We start from the raw sequence: 21,121 nt of genomic DNA on the forward strand, positions 1-21,121 counted from the left end.
GCCTCTTCCCACCCGGATCAGAGGGGTTGGAGTGATGGGGACAACCCTGTCTCCCAGGGGTGAGTCCACATGGCCTATCTGGCCCCTCTAGCAGGACAGAGGAAGGGACGCAGGACAAGGCAGCCCCGACCAGCAAGCAGACCAGCTCCTCGGCTCACTATTGCCGCTGTAGCTGAATTGCAGATCAGAGCCAGCAAGGCCTGAAAGCGCAAGTACAAATGCATGTCCTCAGGCCCGGCCCAATGGCAGCACCTTGTCTGGCAGCTTTGTCCCACAGCCACAGTGGGATCAGCCAGGAGGAGCCGAGCACCAAAGGAACTCGCAGCCTGGCTTTCCCTCCACTGCTCCAGTGAAGCCCTCCATCAGGGTCGGGCTCTAGCAGGCATGTGCCCTGGCTTGCCCCCTCTCTTGCAGGGGTGGAGCAGAGCTGGCATCTTGCCTCCAGTTGCGCACCCTATGGAACGCGTTGGTACAGCTGGGAAGTGGATGAATATTCACAGCACCAGGCTCTGAGGATTCCACAGTTTATTAACCTGCCTCCTTGCTGCCAGCATCCCCTATCTCTGTCATGCAGCTCAATGGCAGGTATTGAGGGGTGAAGTTATTGAGGGGTCTCAGGGTGGAGGATCACACTGGGGAAGGAAGCTCCAAAGAGCCAGGAGCTCAAACTCATGCAGCCATCGCAATGAAACTACATCTCAAATACCTGTCCACCCCACTCCCATGGACATGGCTCACCCACGCAACAGCTAGTCATATACCCTGCACCTCCTATGCCCACAGCTGTGCACATCTGCAGGCCAGGCCAGAGCTTACAGTTCACTTGAGACACTAGTAGGGAGAGCAATTTGTTTCTGGCCCAGGAGACAGGTGGTGAGACAGATATTGGCTTAGTGCAGTGGTACCACCCTGGATGCAGGGAGGCAGGGGGTGCTGTGCCCGGGTACCATCCTGGTAATAGGGGGCAGGGGGCACTGTGCCCAGGTACCACCCCAGATGCAGGAGGCACTGTGCCCGGGTACCACCTTAGATGCAGGGGGCAGCGGGTGCTGTGCCTGGGTATCACCCTGGTTATAGGGGGCAGGGGGCACTGTGCCCGAGTACTGCCATGGATGAAGGGGTCAGGGGGTGCTGTGCCCAGGCCGGGTACTGCCCTGGAGGCAGGGGTGGGGGGCGCTGTGCCCGGGCCGGGTACTGCCCTGGCCCCTGGAGGCAGGGGGGTGGGGGGCGCTGTGCCCGGGCCGGGTACCGCCCTGGAGGCAGAGGGGTGGGGGTCGCTGTGCCCGGGCCGAGTACCGCCCTGGACGCGGGGGGAGCTGCCCAGAGCATCCCGGTGACCGCCCGGCGTTTGCTGCGTCCCCGCCGCGCACCCCGCCCCGTGCGCTCCCCGGCGGCCGGGCTGCAGGTGTCGCGCCAAAGGCTGCAGCGTCGCTCCCGGCTCCGGTGGGCTCGGCGCTCCGCGGCTGCCCCGCCTCCCCCCACTGGGCTGCCATTGGCTCCCGGCCCCACGTCTCCCCCAGCCCCTCTCGCTGGCACCCGCCCCCGGAGCCCGGCTGTGCGGAGTGGAGCGGCGCTCGCTCTCCGATCGCTCGGCAGCAGCGCGGGGCTGGCTGGCTGACTCGGCGGCTGCAGCCCGGCACCCCTCCCTGCCATCGCTCCCGGCGCCCTGGGAGGCGAGCAGCAAACCCGCCCCCCGCCGCCTCCTGCCTCCGATGAGCCCCGCAGCCGGCCGCCCCTGCAGCCAGCCAGCCCCGGCGGGTCTATGGATAGGAGCTCCTTGCTGCAGCTCATCCAGGAGCAGGTGAGTGCTGGTTTCCAAGGCAGCGGCTGCTGCGCCTCTCCCGCTCGGATCGGGGGGTGCCAGCGCAGCTGTGGCATGCAGCCTGGGGAGGGGGGTAACTTTCCATGGGGGGTGGGGATGGAACGGGGCTCTCTGCAGGCTGCCACCCCGGCTCTGTGCCCATCCCCTTGGTATCTCCCTGGTGGGTTCTCCCCACGCCCTGTCGTTAGCTCGTGGCTTGGCACCAGCCGTTCCATGGCATCGCGCAGACCAGGCCACGTGCACCTCTGGGTCTGTCTCCCCCTCATGGTGGCATCCAGGCGGGGAGCCCTGGTGTCCCCAGCCAGCACCGTCTCTGTCACGCCTCTGAAATAGAGCGGATGCGCTCGTGAGCGTGGAGGCTGTGCCTGCTGGCACCGAGGGGGCGGCTTACACTAGTGAGAGCCAAACATCCCCCCCCACAGCTCCGTCAGAGGCACTTTGAAGCTGGCCTGCCGTGACCCTGCTATTCCAGCTCCGGGGGCACCTCTGGAACCACCAGCTGCCAAGGGTGTTGGATCAGGGCACCTGCTCGAACAGTGGAGGGGCAAATATACGCTGTAGCCAGCAGCCTCAGAGGCCATGCAGCTCCTTTCCCTTCCGACCTCCTCATTCATCCCAGCCCAGAGCTCTCTAGCTCAGCGCTGCGAGGCTAAGGACCTGCTCCGGTGAGGTGCTGAGGAGCCGCAGCAGCTGCCCTCAGACTGGGCAAAGAGTGGGTGAGGGGTGTCCAGCACCTGGAAACACTGGGTCCTAACTACAGGATCGGGCCCTAGTGCATTAACACATGGTGGCAGCAAGCCCTGTGACCTGGCCGCAGGATCGGGCCCTAATGCGTTAACACTGTGTTGCATTGAGCCCTCTGCTCTGATTGCAGGATTGGCTCCTAATGCATTAACCCTTGGTGGCACTGAGTGCTCTGTTCTGACTGATTCCTGGCTGGAACCCCTTCATCTGCTCTGGCAGCCAAATTCAGTCTCTTTAGCCAGGCCCCGGTGCCGCCAGGGATTCTGATGTGGGGGAGCTTGGTCGTTAATTTTGGTTAGGAATTTAGACTCCAAGTTCCTGTTTCAATAATTATCCCTCTGACTCACTGCATGACCTTGGGCAAGTCCCACAACCTCATTGGAGGGGGGAGCTGGGTTACCAGGCATCTCACTGGCAATTGGATGTGGGATCTGAGCTGAACCTCCGGGAGTTGAGTGGTACAAATGTGTCTAAACATCTCTGTAAGGAAAGGGCTGCCATGAGGGAGAGAGCCAGGGCCTGTTACACTCCTGGGGGCAGTAATGCCACTCAGCCTAGAGCAGTGGTTCTCAACCCGCAGCCCGTGGGCCACTTGTGGCCCAATCAGCACATAGCTGTAGCCCAGGTGACCTCAGGGTCATCCAGGTAGTATATATATTGTGTGGATGCGGCCCACACAACACATAGAGAGCTGCATATGCAGCCCACAATGGTAAATAGGCTGAGAACCACTGCCCTAGATGATCGGCCAAAAGTTAGAGAGCATCTTAGGGGAGGACTTTGGCTTCAGATCCTGCCACCTCCATGTCCAACATTTCTGAGCAGCTAGAGGTTGAATAAACTTCCCAGCCCTAGTGCCCTGTGGGAGCTGTGGTTCTGCAGCCTTAAGCGCAGGCGGCATGAGCATCGGTGGTGACAGTTTGATCTGGGAGGGTGCAGGCCACGGGTGCTGGAATGTGGCTGGAGATGGGGTCTCTGCAGGCCACTGGGGGGGGAATGACTTTGCTGCTGCTGCTGCTTTGGTCTGTTATGGGCTGGCCAATTTGCACTGAAATGCATGAGGAAAGAGAGAATCTGGGTAAGTGTGTGTTTGCACGTGTGTATGTACTTGTGCATGCATGGTATGCTTGCATCTCTGTGTGTAGTGTGCAAGCATGGAGCAAGTGTACATGCTCATATGTGGGTATGTGTGTGGTTCTAAGTGTGCACTGTGTGTATGATATGCCTAGGTGAGTATTCAGGTGGGTGGGTGTGCTTTCACATGGGGTATGTGCCTGTGTGGACTATGTGCCTGCATGTGTGTGTGTGAGGGTGCAGGCATTCATATTTATTGTGTGTATCATGTGTGTACAGGTATACATATGTGTGAGGCACATGTGCAGGTGTATATTGTGCATCTTCATGTGTACATGTGGGTGGGCATGCATGGACATGAGATGTGGAGGTATGGTCTGTGTGCATCTCCGTGTGTACGTGTGTGGGCATGCCTGTACACGAGATGTGGAGGTATGGTACATGTGCATCGCCGTGTGTACGTGTATGGGCATGTGTGTACACGAGATGTGGAGGTGTAGTACGTGTGCATTTCCGTGTGTACGTGTACCTATGCAGAACAAGTGTGTGATCCTAAGTGTGGACATAGTGTGTATATCTGCATGTAGATGGGTGTGCATTCACATGGGGCGTGCATGCATGTGCTTGCATCTGGCATGTGCAGTGTGTATGTGTGCATGCAGACGGGTGTTTTGTGTGCTTGGGTCTGCATTTGTGTGTGGTGTGCATGGGCGAGGGCATGTGGGTTTGCTGAGTGGTGCTAGGGGGCAGCGATGGCAATGGTATTGGCCACAGGAAGAACAAGTGAATAGCTATTGAATCTGGTGAGCTAAATGGAGGCCCTGCTGTCATACCCAGGGAGAGGGGACAAGTGGCTGCCAGGGGGAAGTGGGTCATTAACTAGAGGGCAAACTCAGTGGTACTGGAATGTACCCTAGGGATTATTATTCCTGGTATATGTATTACAGTCATACCTAGAGGCCACAAGTGTGATCGGAGGCCCTGTGCGCTAGGCGCTGTACATACAATAGTAAGAGACAGGTGCTAGAGCTTACAACCTAGAAAGACAAAGAAGGGGAGGGACAGGGAGGCACTGAGTGGTGAAGTGACGTGGGCAGGGCCACCCAGCCAGTCTGTGGCTGAGCTGGGAATAGAACCCAAGTTTCCTGAGTCGCAGTCCAGCACCGTAGCTATTTATCCACTAGCCGACGCTTGGATGTGGCTGCTTATGCTGGGGGGTTGCCTACCTGAGACGCTGTTCGGTGAACATGGGTGTCACGGCTTCCTTGCTAGGCTCAGTGTGCAGTGAACTGGGGGCTCCAAGGAGAAAGTAAAAGTGGAATTGACACCCGACTTGGGATTTATTGTGTGTGTGGGGAGGAGGGGGAGAGACCAATCTCCTACACTGCCTCCACACCGCCCCTCTGACTGCTTCCTGGAGCACTGCCCCACGCCTCCTACAGCAGAGCCGTCCTAGGCACACCAGGCTCTGGAACTGTAGCCCAACGCACATGGCCAGCCACATGAAGGATCAGGCGCAAGCGCTGTGGAGAGGCAGTAACGCCTAGAATAGCGGTTCTCAAACTTTTTTTTTCCACGGACCACTTGAAAATTGCTGAGGGTCTCGGTGGACCACTTAATGATCTTTCCAAATGCTGTTTGTACCATCAGCTAACTATTGTAAAACGCTTTGGCTAAAAGTGCTATATAAAAAACCTTAATAATAATTAACATATTTTGTTCTACAAATAAAAGCACACAACTCATATTTTTATATCAGTAATCTTACCTTTCTAATGCGATGGATGTGCCCTCTCTCCCCCGCCGCGGCAGCCCCCGAGCTGGGGCTGGGAAGGAGGGGGGGTCTCTGCCTCTCTCTCCAACCGTGCCAGCCACAGCCCTGGAGCTGGGGAAAGTCGCCTCTTTCTCTGGCCACTGCAGTCCTGCACGTCCCAAATTCCCCCCCCCTTCTCACCCCACTGCCCCCTCCCACCTACCCCCTATTCCCCCCAAGGCCACCACCTCACTTTACATGTACGTCTTCTCCAAGGTCCAGGCACCTAATTAGTGAAGCCGAGCCTGCGCGGCTCCACTAATTAGGTGGGTGGCCCTTTGTTCTGTTGTGTGCAGCCGCCCAGGCATGCAGCTTAGAGGGAACTATCCGCGGACCACCTGAATGGAGCTCGCGGACCACAGTTTGAGAACCTCTGCCCTAGACAGCTCTGCTTGTAACTTGCTTTCCTTGTCTAAAGCAAGGTCTAGGTGCTGTGATCTACACAGCCTCCAAAGGGTTAATTTGGCCATATGCTGCATCTCCCCTCCTTGTAATCCCCCTTCTCATGCTCTTGTGGGGGGGCCATCCCCACTCTCCCAAAGGAACACGTGCCCTTCCCCTACCCTGAATTGGGCCCTCTCTGCGGCTGCTGCGCTCTCCAGGCTGAGATGCGAAGTCTCCACTAGATCTGTCAGTAGCCCCAGGGAGCAGTAGATTCTTTGGGATGGAGAGGCTACAATCTCCCTCAGCTCAAACCAGAATAGCACGTGTGTCCGTGTCCCACAGCGTTCTCCGTCCTGCCCATTCCACAAGGACATTGCCAGGGAGCTCTGTGTTTTGCATTTCGTTCCCTGGAGAATAAGATGACAGAGACAATATTATTTGCAGAATAATTCTGTTTTACTGGCTTTGCCTCCCAGGGGCAGAACCCAGCCTCTGTCATGCCCTCGGCAGGGACTTAAACACACTGACTTTTCTTCTTGTCCTTCCAAAATGGTTTTTTAAGACTAGCCCTTCCCCCACATTATTCAAAGTGCTTTTCAAGGAGGAAATTGGATACAAACCTTCCTGGTAAATCCAGCATGACTGTGGCTTTGCTCTGGGTGAGTGTGAGGACGTGACACTTTTGGAAGAGCTGAACGTGGTGCTATGGGAAATCGATAGGGGTCTGTTCACCTGAGCCGGTGTGAGTCTGGCTCCCTGTTTGGAAGTGGGAGCAGGAGAGGGGAGTGTGAGGGAAAGGGTGGGAAGTGCAAAGGAGAACTTGAAAGAGGCCCGCTCGTCAGCCCATCAGAATCACCAGCTGGCAGATCCCTCCATTTGCACACCGAAGGGGCATTGCATCTCAAAGAGTTTGGAACTGAGAGGAGGGTGCAGATGTGGACACATTGAAATGGAATGGGCGACAGGGCATGGATCACTTGGTAACTGCCCTGTTCTGTTCATTCTCTCTGGGGCACCTGGCACTGGCCGCTGTCGGAAGACAGGATCCTGGGCTAGATGGACATTTGATCTGACCTAGTGTGGCCGTTCTTGTGTTCTTAAACTGCATGGGAAGCTCAGAAGAAGTTGGGAGCAATGTTGGGCTGCGTGTCCTGATTCAGGTTCAAGGTCTTCAGAATTGATCCGTTGCTCATACTGCAGCTGGAATTCTTGGGACTTGAGGTGTGAATCTGGGAAGTTTCTGGAAGGACTCAGGGTTCGGACACCTTGGTTCTGAACTCTGTAACCACAACTGATTATTGATTCCAGCCGTGCTCTCCCAGTAAATGTAGGGCAGGTTGAAGGGGTAGCCTACTGGGGTGACATTGTCCTTTGTAGAGCTAGAAGAACATCCTAACCCCCCTTCCCCAAGCCTTTTGAAGGCCTGTGAGTTTGGCTCCTTGTCCAGGGCCCCCATATTTTATGCCCTGCTTCTGCTTTCCGGAAGTTGATCTGCAAAGAATCCGGGGGCTTGTTGGTGAAGGAGTAAGAGGCAGGAGTGTCATAAACAAGGGTGCTAGGGTTAGGGGTTCCTGCACATGCTGACTTACCTCTCTTTGTCCTTCCAGAGCTCCAACTGCCTGAGCCCCGTGCATGTTAGTGAGTGTGCCCAGTGAGACAGGGCAGCATTACCCCATTTTATAGACTGTGATCAAGTCACCCCATAACCTTCTCTCCTGCCTTTAGCAGAGCCCACTCTCAAATCTTAGGAGCTGTGCAGGAGGGATGGAGTGGAAGGGTTTGTGGTCTGGACTGAGTCTCAGGAGCTCTTGGTTCATGTCCTAGACTTCCTTGGCCACACACACGTGGGAGAGTGAGAGAGACAGAGCAGCTGGGCTGAGGGATTCCAGGATTAGTAAAACCCATCGTTGAAATCCTTTGCTTTAAAAATCTCCCTCCATGACTGTGCCAGGCATTGTAGAAGAACGCGGGCTGTGGGGCAGAGCCCAACCACTCCACTCCACACAAGTTGACAGCAACTCCAGTGCCAGCCTCTCCTAGAAGAAGTGACCTTAGGGAATAGTGAAAGAGTCTTGGTGTAGGGGAGTTCCCATTTACTCCAGCCCCGGTGTAATCTTCCCAATGCTTGGAGCTGACACCCTTTGTCTCTGACTCTGGTTTCTTTTGCAGCTTGATCCAGACAACACCGGTTTCATTGGCGTAGAGACCTTCGCCAGCCTGGTGCACAGCCATGAGCTGCCCCTGGATCCTGCCAAGCTGGAGATGCTGGTGGCTCTGGCCCAGAGCAACGATGAAGGGCAGATCTGCTATCAGGAGCTGGTAGACCTGGTCAGTAACGTGAGTACTAGTAACAGCCCTGAGGCGCTGCGCAAGCCCCATAGAGCTGCGTGCTGCTGGGGAATGCTTTGCCCAGGAAACACTGCAGCTGAAACAACCCACCTGGCAGTTCCAATCCCACAGCACCCAAGAGGGCAGGCTCAGGATGGCAACTGAAGGACAGATGGGCATCGCTCATGTGCATGGACCTGCCACTCAAACGCAGGAGTTTTAGGGAGGGGAAGTGCAAAACCCAGCCCTCCGTTTAGTTCAGTGTTAGAGACCATGGGGTAAGCAATCCCAGCTCCTGCTGATGTCAGCGCCCTCTGCCCCTGCTTACGCCAGGCTTGAACGTGGCCCTGAGGCTCAAAGGGGTGGCTCCCAGGCAGTAACCACTCTCCCAGAGCGCCCGCTGCACAGAAAGGAATGAAGACCATTCGGTGGGATCCCTCAGGCCAGCCCAGTGCCCATTGTGGGCAGCTGGGCTAGAGGTGCTGGAGAAGGAACTCCAAGTCTGTACTCCCTGCTGGCTGTTGGCTGGCCTGTGTTAAATGAGTTGGGGAGGTCTCAGCTCAGCTCCCGGGGGACAAGAGGCTGTTCCACACAAACCAGCATTGCCGAGCAGGGAGGCCCAGCTTGGCACGGGCCACAGAAGCAGAGCCGCTCCCTCCCTGAGCTGAGACGTGGTGGGGGTGGTTTGTGTTGCTGACTGCTGTTCTCGGGAGGCCTCCCCAGGGCTGGCCACGTGGTGCCAGCACTGGGCGAGGGGAAAGGACAGTTGTGAGCAAAAGGAGGGGAAATCAGGTGACTCCCCCATAGAGAGCCACCCTTATCACTGACTGCTCCTACAGATCCTTCTCCAGGGTGAAGGCGGGACGGCTCACAGCTAGGGGCTCCCGCTCAGCCAGGGCTGCTGCCCCATTCTGTTCTAGCAGCTGCAGCTGGGGAGGTAGGGCTTTGTCTGGAGGGGGCACTCTGACCTAAGTTGCTGGTTCAGGACCCATGTGAGACGCTCCAAGGGGGAAGCAATCAGGGAGGTGGAAAATAAAAAATATTTTCCCCCTTTATTGCTGAGTTCTTGACTAAGCAGGTGGCACCACTGGCTATGCAGAAAGAAATCCTTAATTCTCCATAGATTATTCCTGATTGCCTTGGCCGAGTGAGGAAACGATCCGGCAAGAGAGAGACATTCGCATGCTGTCCCTGTCCCCGCTGTGTGCTCAGAATCCCAAACCCGCCCCGGCCCCGGCCCCGGCAAAAGCCCTTCCTCCCCCTCTCCTCAGCTGAGGATGGAGAAGGCCTGGGTGCTTTGATGATTGCAGGAACTGGAAGGAATGGGACAGGGAATCCCTGCCCTGGGCTGACCCCTGCTGGCAGAGGCTGGGAGTGGAGTAGCTGGGCGGGCTGCGTACCTCACGGTCTCTCTTTGCAGATTAGCAGTAAACGTTCCAGTAGCTTCAAACGAGCCATTGCCAATGGGCAGAGAGCACTGCCCCGGGACGTGCTGCTGGACGAGACGGGCCTGGGCTTCTACAAGCGCTTTGTCCGCTACGTGGCCTATGAGATCCTGCCCTGCGAGATGGACCGGCGCTGGTACTTCTATCAGCACCGCACCTGCCCTCCGCCCATCTTCATGGCAGCCGTCACGCTGACCCAGGTACACTGACTGCTCCTGGGGACCGCGCTGTCCTGCCCTTGTATCTGCCGTGGGAGAGGGGGTCGTCCTACCAGCCAGTCACTGGGGGGGAGGGGGAGGCTCCTTGGCACCTGCATGTGATCCGACGAAACAGTCCATACTGGGCATCTTCCTGGGGGATGCTGAGCTCCAAAGCCAGGGCAGGAGGAGGATGTTACAGAGTCACCCAGCCTGGCAGCAGGCGGGGGTATCACAGGCTCAGCTCGGCCTAGGGGAATTCCTTCTGGTTATAACTGACAACTAGCCCCTTTCCTTCTGCAGATCATCGTGTTCCTCTGCTACGGGGCCCGGCTGAACCGGTGGGTCCTGCAGACCTACCACCCAGAGTACATGAAGAGCCCACTGGTGTACCACCCGGGGCACCGAGCCCGGGCCTGGAGATTCTTCACCTACATGTTCATGCACGTTGGGTAAGGACATACCACTGCAGGGCCGGTTTTAGGAAGTGCGGGGCCCAATTCGAACATTTTCGGTGGGGCCCCAGCAGGGATGACTTAAAAAAAAAGCCTTTCATTTCTTAGCAATCGGTTCCCTATAAAAAGTTCTGATTTAAGGGATGTGCCACAGTATGTATTTATTGTACCAATAGGGTTACCATACGTCCGTATTTTCCCGGACAGTGATTTAAGAACCAAAAAGCCTGACATGTCCGAGAAAATACGGATGTATGTTAACCCTACCTAAAGTTCTTCTTTAAAAAGATGGGCCTGAACTAGAAATGAGCTCCATTTCACATGTGTGGGTCCCCACCACTCCCTGGGGGGGGGTGTGTGCACAAGTGTGGGTCCCAGCTGCTCCCTGCCCCCCTCATTGAAGCAGGTGTGCAGGGTTACTGCCCTGGGAACTGCAGAGCACCACTGGACATGGGGCTGGCTGGAGGCAGGGCAGGGGCTGACTGGAGGTAGGGTCTGGCTGCAGGCAGGGCAGGGGGTGCGGGGCTGGCTGGCTTCAGGCAGGGCTGCAGGGGTGTGTGGCAGGGATTGGCAGGGCTGGAGACAGAGGAGTGTGAGACTGGCTGGCTTCAGGCAGGGGGTGCGGCAGGGGTTGGCTGGAGACAGGGCAGGGGGTGCGGGGCTGGCTACAGGCAGGGCAGGGGGTGCAGGGCTGGTGTGGGCAGGGCAGGGGGTGCAGGGCTGGTGCGGGCAGGGGGTGTGTGGGGCTGGCTGGCTTCGGGCAGGTCTGCAGGGGTGTGTGGCAGGGGTTGGCTGGAGACAGGGCAGGGGGTGCAAGGCTGGCTGGAGACAGGGGCTGGCTGCGGGCAGGGCAGGGGGTGCAGGGCTGGTGCGGGCAGAGGGTGCGGGTACAGCGCACCCTGTACAGTAAATGCCCCCTCCTCCTTCTCCTCCCTCCCCCACCGGGGTAGCAGCAGCAGCAGCCCGGGGCTCGGGGTCTATTTAAAGGGCCCGGGGCTCCCCTGCTTCCACCGCCCTGGTCCTTTAAATAGCCTCAGGAGCCCTTGGGAAGCAGCGGGACTCCAGCAGCTATTTAAAGGGCCGGAGCGGTAGAAGCAACCGGAGCCCCGGACTTTTTAAATAGCCCCCAGAGTCCCGCATCCCTATCCCAGGGCTCCAGCAGTGGGGCTCTGGTGGCAATCTAAAGGGCCTGGGGCTCCAGCCTCTGCTGGGAGCCCCAGGACCTTTAAATTGCCCCCTGGGGACCCGGGCCACCCGGGTACAGCATACCGGCTCTTCCCGGTATGCAGTACCGGGGCTTGGGCGCGGGGCCCTCTTAGGGGCGGGGCCCGACTCAGGGGAATTGGTTGAATTGGCCTAAAGCCGGCCCTGCATACCACTCCCCATGCCCCCTGGTGGTAGGCAGCTCAGCTGGTGTGGTGAGACTGCATTCTTGTCTTAGTGCAGCAGGTGGGGTGGTGGGGACTGTCACTGAGGCAGGGTAGGGCAGCCCAGGGCTGGATGAACTTGGGATATGAATTCTATCTCCTCCCCAGAGATCACAGAGCCTGCAGATTGTGGCTGAGGTAGAGGTATGGGCGACAGCTCTTCCTGCTTGCTCTGAACTGCGGACTAGAACCCTTTATTTATCTCCCGGGGCACTGGATGGCTCATGGGAACTGGTCACCTCTAGGCTGTCTGCTTGTCTCCAGCCCAGATCAGGAGTGGCTGAAAGGTATTTCCACCCGATGGGCCTTCTGTTGGCCTGTGTGGAGTGAGGTGGTGGGTCTCAGTGCGTTCCTAGGGCACAACAGTCCCCAGTGCCACACTGGCAGGGGCGGCTCTATGTATTTTGCCGCCCCAAGCACGGCAGCCAGGCGGCTTTCGGCAGCATGCCTGTGGGAGGTCTGCTGGTAACGCGGATTCGGCGGCATGCCTACGGGAGGTCCGCTGGTCCCGCGCCTTCGGCGTACCTGCCGCCAAATTGCCACTGAAGCCGCGGGACTGGCGGACCTCATGCAGGCATGCTGCCGAAGGCAGCCTGACTGCCGCCCTCACAGCGACCGGCACGCCGCTCCCCGCGGCTTGCCACCCCAGGCACGCGCTTGCTGCGCTGGTGCCTGGAGCTGCCCCTGCACACTGGCAGTGTCAGAAGAGAGGCCAAGGGCTGAGTGGGCTTTGAGGCTGGCCTGTCCTCTCCCCTGTAGGTGTGGTCCGTCCAGGTCAGGGCTCAGGCACCGCTGAGGGTCTGTTTACACTGTCTACACGGCAGCTGGGGAGACGCTCGTGCTAGCTCTGCTTGAGTAGGACACTAAAAATAGCACGGTGGACATTGTGGTACAGGCGGCAGTCTGGGCTGGCCACCCAACCCCCTGGGCTCACGCTGGAGCCTCCCCCATGCCACAACACCTGCGCTGTTAGAGGCCTTGCTCAAGTGGAGTTAGCACCTGTCTGTCTCTACCCCCGCTGGGAGGGAGGCAGGCTCCCAGCTGCAGTGTAGACATCCCCTAAGAGGGCACTGGGGAGGGGGGCGGGGTACCTTGTATTGCAGCTACTAGCGTGGTGCCCTGCTTTGTGGGTAATAAAGGACATCAGACTCCAGGAGGGGTTTTTGAGCTGGATGAATAGTGAGACAGTTACATTCTGGGGACTAGAATTTAGCCTCAATTGGGTTTAGAGCCCTTCTTTGTTATTAATTATGATCATTATTATTACTCTTTGTATGATCGTAGCATCTAGAACCCCCTTGTCACAGGACCCCATGGTGCTAGGCGCTGCACAGGCAGAACAAAAAGTCAGTCAGCTTGCAATCTAAGTAGAAGACAAGATACGCCAGACAGATATGGACAGAGAAATGGGGGCGGAACAGTGAGACAAAACTAGTTCACCACGGTAGGCAGTGATCTCAGTCCACCTGCAGCCCAACCATTGTCCAGTTTTTTGTAGGCCTCATGCTAAGGGAGAGTTGGAAGGAGGGGTTCGAAGGAGGACAATGACGTGGCTTTGCACCTGTGCACAGGGAGCTTCTCCCAAGTGCGAGGGGAGAAAGCACAAAAGTGCTCGTTTGAAAATGTAACACGTGGGCGATGGAGGCTGGGTTCTTGGGCCAAGCGGGGGTGGGAGTCGACCTTTTGATGCAGAATGAGAGAGGACAGGTCGGGTGGGGCTAGGACATGAAGGATCTAGAACGTGAAGACAAGAAACATATGTTGGAGGCGATAGAGAAGGGGGAACCAGTGGAGGGACGCAGAGAGAGGGGTGGAAGGGTCAAAGCAATGGGCTGGGAGAATGATCTGATTTGCTGTTTGCCCCCAGACGGGCAGTTTGGTTTGGTCGAATTTCACGGAAAGGAAATTTGGGCCAGTGGCCAAGACTTGACTCAACACATTTGTCTTGCATGATGAAGTGACATTCCTTATGGGCAGAGGCAGATAATAAAAGGGAGGTCATCCAATCAGGAAGCAAAAGCAATACCAGGTGACTTCAGTGACCAAAGAGCGAGGAAGGATACAGTTGTGGATAAGACTTGGAGTCAGAAGACCTGGGTTCTAGTCCTGGCTCTACTATTTTCTCAGTGTGTGACCTTGGGGCAAATTGCTCAGTGTGTCTCTCTGTGCCTCAATTTCCCCACCTGTAAAAGAGGGCACATCACAGTTGTGAGGCTTAATTCATTAACACTTGTAAGCACATCAGCTGGGATGGAAATGAGCCCCACTGAAAAGCCTATAAATACACAGAGTTTTAACGTCAAATAGTTGCTGGGACAGTGGGTGAGCAGCCCACCATCCGAAATTCATTTACCCACAACGCTGATCAAACCATATTGAAGAGGGTCAGATTTGTGGAGCAGACAGTTCCTCCACATGAGAAAGGGCTGAAATCACTGGTGGCCCAGCATTACTGACAGTCCAGGCCCTTCCACCTCTACCAACCCTTCCCTGGTACTAAAGCAGCCCAGCCTGCTCCCCACCTCCAAGCTGCCAGGATTTGTGAAAGAAAAGCTGTGCCCTGGCAGCTAAATCCTGGCACCAAGAGCGAATCCCAGTGGTGCTCACTTCCCAGTCTGTCGTCTGGGAAATAGCTGCGATGTCATAAATTCAGCCTTATGATGGCGCTGCGGGAAGCAGGATAAGGGGGCTCTGGTGGGGTGGGAAACACCTTGTAAATTCTTGAGGAATTTGCACGCTGGCCAAGCAGTATCACGAGAGATGAGAGGTGGAAGGTGATGGGGTAGGGCTGGAAAGCTTCTCCGCAGGACTGAAGTTCCTGTTGAGCTACTTGGAGGTGCTCTCTTGTGCCTGGCTCCCCCTTGTGCCTGCCCAGAATCGGGGCACGTCGAGCGTGAGCTCAGATGCATTACCCATTTTTAAATGTATTTCATGCCAAAGTTGCTGGGTTTCTCTTCCTTTTCCCCCTTCTCCATCTGTGTCAGGGCACAAGCATTCACCTCAAATGCCTGGGGAACGAAGCAAGTGACCAGTGGCTCAGAATAGGCCGGACCCCATGGCCCCTCCCCATGCATCTTGTATGAGAACGGCTCCAGACCCACACACGCACTGGTGCTCAAAGGCAGAATAAGGGGGAAGAGGGATCACACAAAGAGGCCATCGGCCAGCAATGGCCACGAATAGCAGCAGCAAAGCAGGCTGTTCAGTTACGCGGCTCCTTGTCTCAGCGCAGGAGAGACATGGCTTCGACTCCTTCCCAAGCTAGTGTCTGAGGGGAACGATAGCCATCTCCAGCCCCCATAGACGCTCTCAGCGCAGAGGCCACAGGTTTGTGGGACTCACCAGCGCGGTAACAGCACAGAATGTCAATTAGGGACGATACAAATAATTATCATAGAAAGGAACGACAAAGGTCTGATCACGGGAGCGCAGCCCGTTCCCCCGATTGGTGGGATTAGCTGCAGTTGACACTTATCATGGCCTCTTGATTGGTGGGATTAACAACAGACCACCCTCTGATTGGAGGCAGTTTGGTGAAATATTGCCCATTTGGCACTGGGGCGGTGTTGCCTTGAAATAGATCCCCGATGCCAATGTCAATGGGACCCTCGAGGCTGCCTGGCATTTCAGGGCTCGGCCAGGACTCATTGCTGTGTACCCAGGGCATTCCCGGGAATAGGCCCCATGGCAGGAGGCTGCAGCCGGGTCTTCCTATCCCAGACCTTCCACCCTCGGCCCCCGGAGGTCTCAGCTCAGTGGGTGAATGTGGCCACTGGCTCCCAAGGCTCCAAGTGAAAACAAATTCATCTGGAAGTGGTGTTTACACAAGCAGCAACGCTGCAATGGGATGGGCTGGCTCAGGGGACGGGTCCTGGAAGAGGGAGCTTTTTGGTCTCCGTTTTCAATCCTGCCCAGGTTAGGTGGGCTCAGTTCAGTGCCCTCCTGGGTGGATATCCACAGGTGTGGCTGGGAGCAGCCATCAGAGCGAGGCTGGCAGGAGAGGGGTCTGGGCTACACAAGGGAGCATGGGAGGCAGGAGGTTCTATTTGCGACTAGCCTAGTCTGTGCCCTGGGGCAAGTCACTGCCCCTCTGTGTTTCGGCTCCTGCTCAGTAAAACGGGTGCTGGAAGGACTCATTGGTGTGTATAAAGTGCTGAGAGACGAGGTGCTGCAGATGTGCAGAGCTGGGCCATGAAGAGCAGCCTTCCCTCCCCCCCACACGGAGGCCCTCCCTGCTCAGGGATGGGCACACTGGCTGGGCTGGGGAGGAGGCTCTTGAGAGGCAGTGGGTATCCACCTCCCACTGAAGCCAGTGGGAATTTAAGGTGCTCACCAGCATCTCCCAGGGTTGGGCCTAGTTGCTCTGTGCTGAGGCCAGCACGGGATCCTAAAGCCCTCAGAAGGGAAGGGTTGGGCCAGAGTCTCAGTTTGCATTGTTATTCCTAGAAACTCCCTGATCCATCCTGGGCCCTGGGTTTAACCCGCTGCCTTCCTGCACAGGGCACTGTGTACGGTCCCACCCCTGCCCTGTGTGCGCAGCTGACCGGGGCCCTCAGCTTGCCTGGTCCGTACCGAGTTGCTGCTGGATGAACATGTTTCCTTGTCTCTCTGTCTAGGCTGGAACAGCTGGGATTCAATGCCCTCCTTCAGCTGATGATTGGGGTCCCCCTGGAGATGGTCCATGGCATCTTACGCATCAGCTTCCTCTACCTGGCGGGAGTGCTGGCAGGTGGGTGGGGAGCGCCTGGCTGGAGGCTGCCTCCTGCAGGTATTCCCTTCCCCTGCACTGGCAGCGAAGGCTCATTCCAGACCCACTCCCGCTGCCAGCCCGGCTGTTAGCTCCCCCCTATTCCCACAGTGACTGATCCCCCTACAACCGAGTCCTCAGCTGTCCTCTGGGCCCCTCCTGAGATGGCTGGAAAGGCCCAGGCGTGTGCCGATGCTGTGGCAGTCATCCTGAGAGCTCACAGCTGTCTTCTCCTGCCAGCTTCTTTTCTCCTTTCCTTTCCTTTCCTTTCCTTTCCTTTCCTTTCCTTTCCTTTCCTTCTCTCTTCCCTTACCTCCCCATGTTCTCTCCTGCCTTCCCCTCTTCCCCCTGGCAGTGCAGGCCACTCCTGGGCTCTCCCCACACCCACCCGCTAAGCTGTCAGAGATCTGCATTTCCGTCTCCATTATTCCCAGAAGGCGGGTCAGCGCCTCCAGCTGAAATCAATAAAGAATTAGAGCTGCTCGTGATACATTACCCGTCCTTAGGTCAGGCGGGGCCCCACTGAAATGGCTGAGGACAGCAGGGCTGGGGGAAAGATTGCCCTTCATGGGCAATTTCCAGGAGAGCCGGGCTTTGTCGGGCTTGCAGAGATGGCAACCCAGATCTCTGCTGAGCTTCGGTTGGTTACTGACCTGCTCCCAGAGGTCCCCTTCCTACGGATCCATTCCCTTCTCCTGTAAACTGGATCTGGGTTCCACAGACACAGATAGTGATTGCAGTGGGTTGGCTCCTTTAACAGGGGTTCAGAGCCCCTCGTGTGGGTCTCGATATTGTCCCTGTGATATCTGGAGTGCATGGGGAGAATGGAGCCCCATACTGTAACCCTGCTGCGGGGGAACCTAGCTGCAGCCAGCCCTGGGACACTGAGGAAGGGCTATCATCCCATCTCATCTGCCCAGGATAGCCATGTAGTAAAGTGGCTGTGTGCGTGCTACCACTGCTCTCTATTGGATGGAAGGGGAACTTCTAGCTCTGCATCACATGCCCCACAGCGAATGAAGATTCTCCTCTAGCTCGGATGATGCTACCCTGGGAAGTACATGCAGGAGGGTCCCCTCTTTTTGGGTTTTATATTCAGCTGGTAGAAATTGTCCATGTCCTTGTAAGCCAAGTCCATTCTGCAGCTGCAGAAGAGGTGGCAGGAGCATTGCCAACTCCCCTAGTCTGCCCAGCCTGACCTGGAGGGACCTAAGGCTGGAGGAAAGGCCAGTCTCCGCTGCACATTCAGTGCAAGGCCCCTCTGCTGCCAAAAATGGGAGCAAATCAGGGCCAGGCATGATGGGTTTGTGCCACCCAGGAGCAGCTGTGAGACTCCAAAGTAGCTGTCACATGACTGACTTTCACTCATGGCTGAGTTGGGTTTGAACCAGTGACCTAGTGTTGAGGGGCTCAGTGTCCTCGTGCCAGCCTCTTGCAATAGCTTCGTTTCAATCAGTGGGATTTGTGTGGTCGTGAGGTGGGAACTAGCTGGCATCGGGGTGGAGAGTGGAATCTCCTGCCACCCCGTCATCCTCATTTCAGGGACCTCTGTTTCTCTTGCAGTCCCACACCATGGTTTCTGCCATGGCCTATCCTGCATCCATGGAAACTGGGGGAGCCCTGGGGGAAGTATCGGAACCAGACTTTTTCCCCACTCCACTGTTGCTACCCCCTAGCACTTTGGGCTGTGATCTCATTAGATGACTTCATGGAAGGGAAAGCCCACGCAGGGATGCAGGAAGTGGTGGTGGTGGCTCCAACTGCCTGAGTCAGTACCAGATCAATGCTGCAGAGGGGATTGTGCTGCTGGAGAGTCTTTTGGGTGAAATCTAAAAGGGAGGCCCTGACCCTTGGGAGGCAGTAATGATCCCGTGGCACTTTGCACAAGAGTAGAGGGATCAGGGGGATTTTAACTCTGGTAATTGCATTCCTTCTGCCTTACTCCCTGTGCAGTTCCTCTTGGTTACCTGACTCTTCCTCACGTCCTGCCCTAAATAGTTGTCCAGTGTCACAGTGCTCTATTAAACAGCTGCTGAGCACCTCCCCAGAGCTGATCGCACCATGGAGCCAGGTGGGGAAGTGACTCTTGTAAATAGTTTGCACCTCAGCTGGTGACATTTGTAACGGGCTTTGGGATCCTCCCGGCTGCAAGGAGCTATGTAAGTGTAAGACCATTATCACTAACGGGGCTGGGTCTTTAAAGCACCATGCACACCCATGGCACTGTATGAACAGTAACGACAAAGACTGTTCTCAGTGTTGGAGGTTACCTGGGTTCATTTGATTCTGTTTCCTTTTTCACAATGTCCTGCTGCACGGCTGGTCTCCAAGGGTGGTGCTATGCCCTGGGCTGTGACACTGGGCATTTTCAAACGCAGCGTGACTGGAAATCTCCGTGCACCAGCAAGGCTGCCTCCAAGCTATAACGCTTTTATATGCTGCCAACTGCACTGAGAGCTGTTTGCAAAGCCCTTGGGCGACTAGCACAGCAGCCGAAATTACTCCTCTGTGGCTGTTGTTGGAATGAGATTGGGATTAGAAATCAGGGTTACTAATTCCCATCAAATCGCCTCCTCTGCTCCCTGAAACTGCTGCCTCAGCAGAGGACTGTCTGGGACTGAGGGCAGCTAAAATCAACCCTTCCTGCTCTCCAGAGTCATGGTGCCAATGCTGGAAGTGGCATTAGATGGAGAGCGAAGTGGGGCCCAGCCCGATTCCCCAGAACTGATGCCCAGATACCATGGTGATGGGCATTCCCCGGTTCCCTATCATCATTCATTGGGAGCAGCATGAGGAGCACTGTCTGATTTCCCCAAAGCCATGGTGGTGTAGCTGGGAGAGGCAGCACACCGTGCAGTGTAGGGCACGGCTCCATTCCCCAGACACCTCTTCCCTGGGTGATGGGCAGCTCTTGCCTCCCACCTGGCAGGATGCAGACCCAGATCCTGCTGTTGTCAAGCCCAGTGGCCTTAGATCAAATTGCTCTGGGGAGTCAGCTCCAGCACAGCTGTCCAGGGCAGCAGTGGGTGGGGTGTGCAGGGAGCTGTGTCCATCCTCTACTCTGAACCTCCACTCCTTCCAGAGCAGCACAAAAAGCCAGGAAGAGCCCTGCGGGGCTGTCGCCCACTAGCCATCCTAATGGGCCAAGTCCACCGCTGGTGTAACCCCATTGGTTTCAGGGATCAAGCCGGGATGAATTCAGCCCAATGTGTGTTTGTGCACTGCATGTATTTTGAGGTGTCAAATCACCTGGGTGTACCTTGACTTTAGCAAAGCTTTTTATATGGTCTCCCATACTATTCTTGCCAGCAAGTTAAAGAAGTATGGATTGGATGAATGGACTATACGGTGGATAGAAAGCTGGCTAGATCGTCGGGCTCATTGGGTAGTGATCAACAGCTCGATGTCTAGTTGGCAGCCCGTGTCAAGCGACGTACCCCAGGGGTTGGGCCTGGAGCCGGTTTTGTTCAATATCTTTATTAATGATCTGGACGATGGGATAAATTGCACCCTCAGCAAGTTCACGGATGACACCAAGTTGCGGGGAGAGGTAGATACGCTGGAGTGTAGGGATAGGGTCCAGAGTGACCTAGATAAATTAGAGGATTGGGCCAAAAGAAATCTGATGAGGTTCAACAAGGACAAGTGCAGAGTCCTGCACTTAGGACGGAAGAATCCCATGCACTGCTACAGGCTGGGGACCGGCTGGCTAAGCAGCAGTTCTGCAGAAAAGAACCTGGGGATTACAGTGGATGAGAAGCTGGATATGAGTCAGCAGTATGCCCTTGTTGCCAAGAAGGCTAATGGCATATTGGGCTGCATTAGTAGGAGCATTGCCAGCAGATTGAAGGAAGTGATTATTCCCCTCTACTCGGCACTGGTGAGGCCACATCTGGAGTATTGCGGCCAGTTTTGGGCCCCCCAGTACAGAAAGGATGTTGACAAACTGGAGAGAGTCCAGCAGAGGGCAACGAAAATGATTAGGGGGCTGGGGCACATGGCTTACGAGGAGAGGCTGAGGGGACTGGGCTTATTTAGTCTGCAGAAGAGAAGAGTGAGGGGGGATTTGATAGCAGCCTTCAACTATCTGAAGGGTGGTTCTGAAGAGGATGGAGCTCAGCTGTTCTCAGTGGTGGCAGATGACAGAACAAGGAGCAACAGTCTCAGGTTGTAGTGGGGGAAGTCTAGGTTGGATATTAGGAAAAACTATTTCACTAGGAGGGTGGTGAAACACTGGAATGGGTTACATAGGGAAGTGGTGGAATCTCCATCCTTAGAGGTTTTTAAGGCCCGGCTTGACAAAGCCCTGGCTGGGATCATTTAGTTGGGGATTGGTCCTGCTTTGAGCAGGGGGTTGGACTAGATGACCTCCTGAGGTCTCTTCCAACCCTAATCTTCTATGATTTTACCGGTGTAAAGTCCAGTCACCTGTCTCTAGTATGCGGAGTGTGTCGATTGTAGGTGGGGTGTGTGTGTTGTCTTATCCAGTGTGTATATATGGCATGCGTGAGGTGTGGCATGTGTGCTGCGAGGTGTGAGCTCCTGGGGTGTGGTTGGGGCCCATGGGGTGCGTGTGGAGTGTGTCCAGGGGGTGAGTGTGTGTGGGCTGTGGGGGTGGGTGCTGTGTTTTCTGGGTGATGTGTGTGTGTGTGTGTGTGTGTGTGTGTGTGTGTGTGTGTGTGTGT

The 21,121-nt window shown here is 56.2% G+C and overlaps 1 protein-coding gene across 4 annotated transcripts in view; it reads left to right on the forward strand.

Moving 5' to 3' along the window:
* The first annotated feature begins 1,738 nt into the window (after positions 1-1,738).
* Positions 1,739-21,121, forward strand: part of RHBDL1 (rhomboid like 1) — a 22,546-nt gene continuing 3,163 nt past the window's right edge. The window contains exons 1-6 of one of the 4 annotated variants that reach the window (XM_024199100.2): positions 1,763-1,801; positions 3,727-3,729; positions 8,007-8,165; positions 9,586-9,810; positions 10,111-10,259; positions 16,306-16,418. In XM_024199100.2, the coding sequence (XP_024054868.1) occupies positions 1,763-1,801; positions 3,727-3,729; positions 8,007-8,165; positions 9,586-9,810; positions 10,111-10,259; positions 16,306-16,418 (688 nt within the window). Of the gene's footprint in view, positions 1,802-3,726; positions 3,730-8,006; positions 8,175-9,585; positions 9,811-10,110; positions 10,260-16,305; positions 16,419-21,121 lie in introns of all 4 variants that reach the window. The other 3 variants (XM_026650819.1, XM_024199099.2, XM_024199101.1) reach the window with 3 other exon arrangements.

Source organism: Terrapene carolina, unplaced genomic scaffold (assembly GCF_002925995.2).
Source record: "Terrapene carolina triunguis isolate 2854851 unplaced genomic scaffold, T_m_triunguis-2.0 Scaffold93, whole genome shotgun sequence".
Lineage (NCBI taxonomy): Eukaryota > Metazoa > Chordata > Testudines > Emydidae > Terrapene > Terrapene triunguis.